Raw genomic sequence first — 2,500 nt, forward strand, 5'->3', positions numbered from 1 at the left:
AACACCAACCTGCGCAGTGCAAATCCAGAATCTTTAATCTATTTTAGAACATGCAGCAATGGTCTGTCACATCTCTTTTGCATCCCCCCCCCCCCCCCCTCCTCAGGAGTCCTTTGATGCCCATCCGCGTAGGGAGAGTCAGGTACGGCAGCTGGCGTGGATCGGCGACGGTGTTTGGGTGTCGATCCGTTTGGACTCCACGCTGCGTTTGTACCACGCCATTACCCACCAGCACCTGCAGGACGTCGACATCGAGCCTTACGTCAGCAAAATGCTCGGTTAGGCATCCCGACTTTGTTCACGACACAGAATAGACTAGGATGTAAAAGAATACAATGCTTATACTATTTTATAAATGTATTAAACCTATTCAGAAGAAACACTGAGAGACCTTTGCTTTAGAGAAGAACACGTGGCCATGGCACCTTGCAGAATGGCACTGACTTGTCTTGTTTCTTTGATTGACAGGCACAGGGAAACTTGGCTTCTCTTTTGTACGAATCACAGCTCTCCTGATTGGAGGAAACCGTCTGTGGGTCGGGACAGGGAACGGTGTGATCATTTCAATCCCACTGACGGAGAGTAAGTGACTTACAAACTCCAGTATGCAACTAAGCTCATAACCAAACTCTATGGTATTCAAAGCCGCCCAAACTGAAGTGCCTTACTTAAATGTGTGCAATACACGTGATAGTCGGTGTGTAAGAAGCTAAGGACTTAGCTGTCCTTGCTGTCTTTACATTTTATACATGCTAAAAGCACTTTACACATCAAAGCCTCTTCAGCTAAGTATTTAAAATACATTTCACAGCTGTGTACAGTGACCACAAAATGACACTGAACAGGCACAGGGTTTTTAGCTGAGGATAAGCACGGTACAAAATTTTAATGTGAGCAGGTAGACTGCTGGTCCCTGTCACTGAAAGTTACATGTTTGCGAGGGAACGAACAGCTTTCCTCCAGGGGCCCTGGGTCAACCCAACTGGTGTCTCCAGCAAGTGTCTCCACCACGCTGAACTGTCAAAGTCAGAGTAGCTTTATTGTCAATTCCTTCACATGTCAAGACATACAAAGTAATCGATAGAACGTTTCCCAGTCTCCCACGGTGAAACATATAAAGTGCACAGGCACAACAGATAAGACAGGACATTTCCTAGTACTAAGTAGAACATACAGACAACACATTACATGACACCTAGTAGAACATACAGATAAACGTACAGCAGCATATGTTTTTCTTAAAAAACTGTCGGCCATCAGCCTTGCTTTAGGGCCTTATATCGCCAGTCCAATAGGTAAACAAGAAGCAAGCTAGTACCCCCTTGTGGATGTAATGAGTTTGTGAAAGTGTAGTTGAAACTACGGTGCAACACAGTTTAGGCACCACACTGTAGCAGTGATACAGCACGCCCTGAGCTATGCTCCTTTACATTGGTCTGACAAGAGACGCTCAAAACACCCCCCTACACTAAAACCAACAGCCAACACTTCTCACTTCTCTCAAAACACCCCCCTACACTAAAACCAACACTCAACACTTCTCACTCTCTCTTCTCTCTTCTCTTCTCTGACTCCCTCTCTCCTTCCCTGTATTCATTACCGTTTGTCTTTCTCTATCATTCTGTCATCTTCCCGTCTGTGTCGTTTGACTGTGACTCTTATCCACCCCTCCCTCTATTCCTCCTTCCTCGTGCCTGTAGCGGTAGTCCTTCATCGGGGCCAGCTCCTTGGTCTGAGGGGTAAGTTACTGGAGCTCTCCCCCTTATTGCGCGCCTGACCATACTACCTTCATCCATCTCATGTTCAGCCGTTTAACTGATCTGAACTTTGATTTCAGCTGGTCATGTTTTGTATGATTTGATTCTTTTTGAGTTTTGGGTCCACAGACACATTTTGTTTTGTTTTGCATGAACACTGGTGCATGTCGGTGTCGTATTTATGCGTATGGAATGGTAGTTTATTGGTTTGTAATATCTCGGTTTAAGCCAGTTGAATGTCTTTGCTTTCTGTGAAGATGTAAGTTAGCCCGTGAACATGACAGCACATGTCATGTTCTAGGTAATATTTCAGTTATGTAGAGCTATGTAACACAAACAGCAAAGCAAAAGTGTTTTTGGCATTTAGTGAATATCATTTCTTTGTGACCAAGTGTTACATACCTCTTCAGTAGATTAAAGGCACCCAGTGCAACTTTATATAAACATTCAATGAAAAATAAACATTCCATTTCTAGTCTTTTTTACACATAGTAAGTTTCAATAACTCCATACCATTACATATCGACATTCAAGGAGCAAAGATGAGACGTCGTTGTGTGGTGAGAACTGATAGAAAATCGTAAACAACAACAATCACCGGTGGGAAGAGGCCATTTTTCCATTGACTGGAATCCTGCTTCATTTATTGTGGGCACCAATAAATAAAGAAAATGGCGGCGATTGTTGTTGTTATCGATTTTCTATCAGTTCTCACCACACAACGACGTCTCATCTTTGCTCCT

General features: G+C 43.7%; 1 protein-coding gene across 2 annotated transcripts in view; it reads left to right on the forward strand.

Moving 5' to 3' along the window:
- Positions 1–2,500, forward strand: part of mapk8ip3 (mitogen-activated protein kinase 8 interacting protein 3) — a gene marked incomplete at its 5' end in the record, with an annotated part of 32,680 nt that overhangs the window by 28,225 nt on the left and 1,955 nt on the right. The window contains 3 exons of one of the 2 annotated variants that reach the window (XM_080856935.1): positions 107–278; positions 469–582; positions 1,701–1,739. In XM_080856935.1, coding sequence (XP_080713061.1) covers positions 107–278; positions 469–582; positions 1,701–1,739 — 325 coding nt within the window. The remainder of the gene's footprint in view (positions 1–106; positions 279–468; positions 583–1,700; positions 1,740–2,500) is intronic. The other variant, XM_080856936.1, reaches the window with a different exon arrangement.

Source organism: Sprattus sprattus (genome assembly GCF_963457725.1).
Source record: "Sprattus sprattus genome assembly, chromosome: 18".
Classification (NCBI taxonomy): domain Eukaryota; kingdom Metazoa; phylum Chordata; class Actinopteri; order Clupeiformes; family Clupeidae; genus Sprattus; species Sprattus sprattus.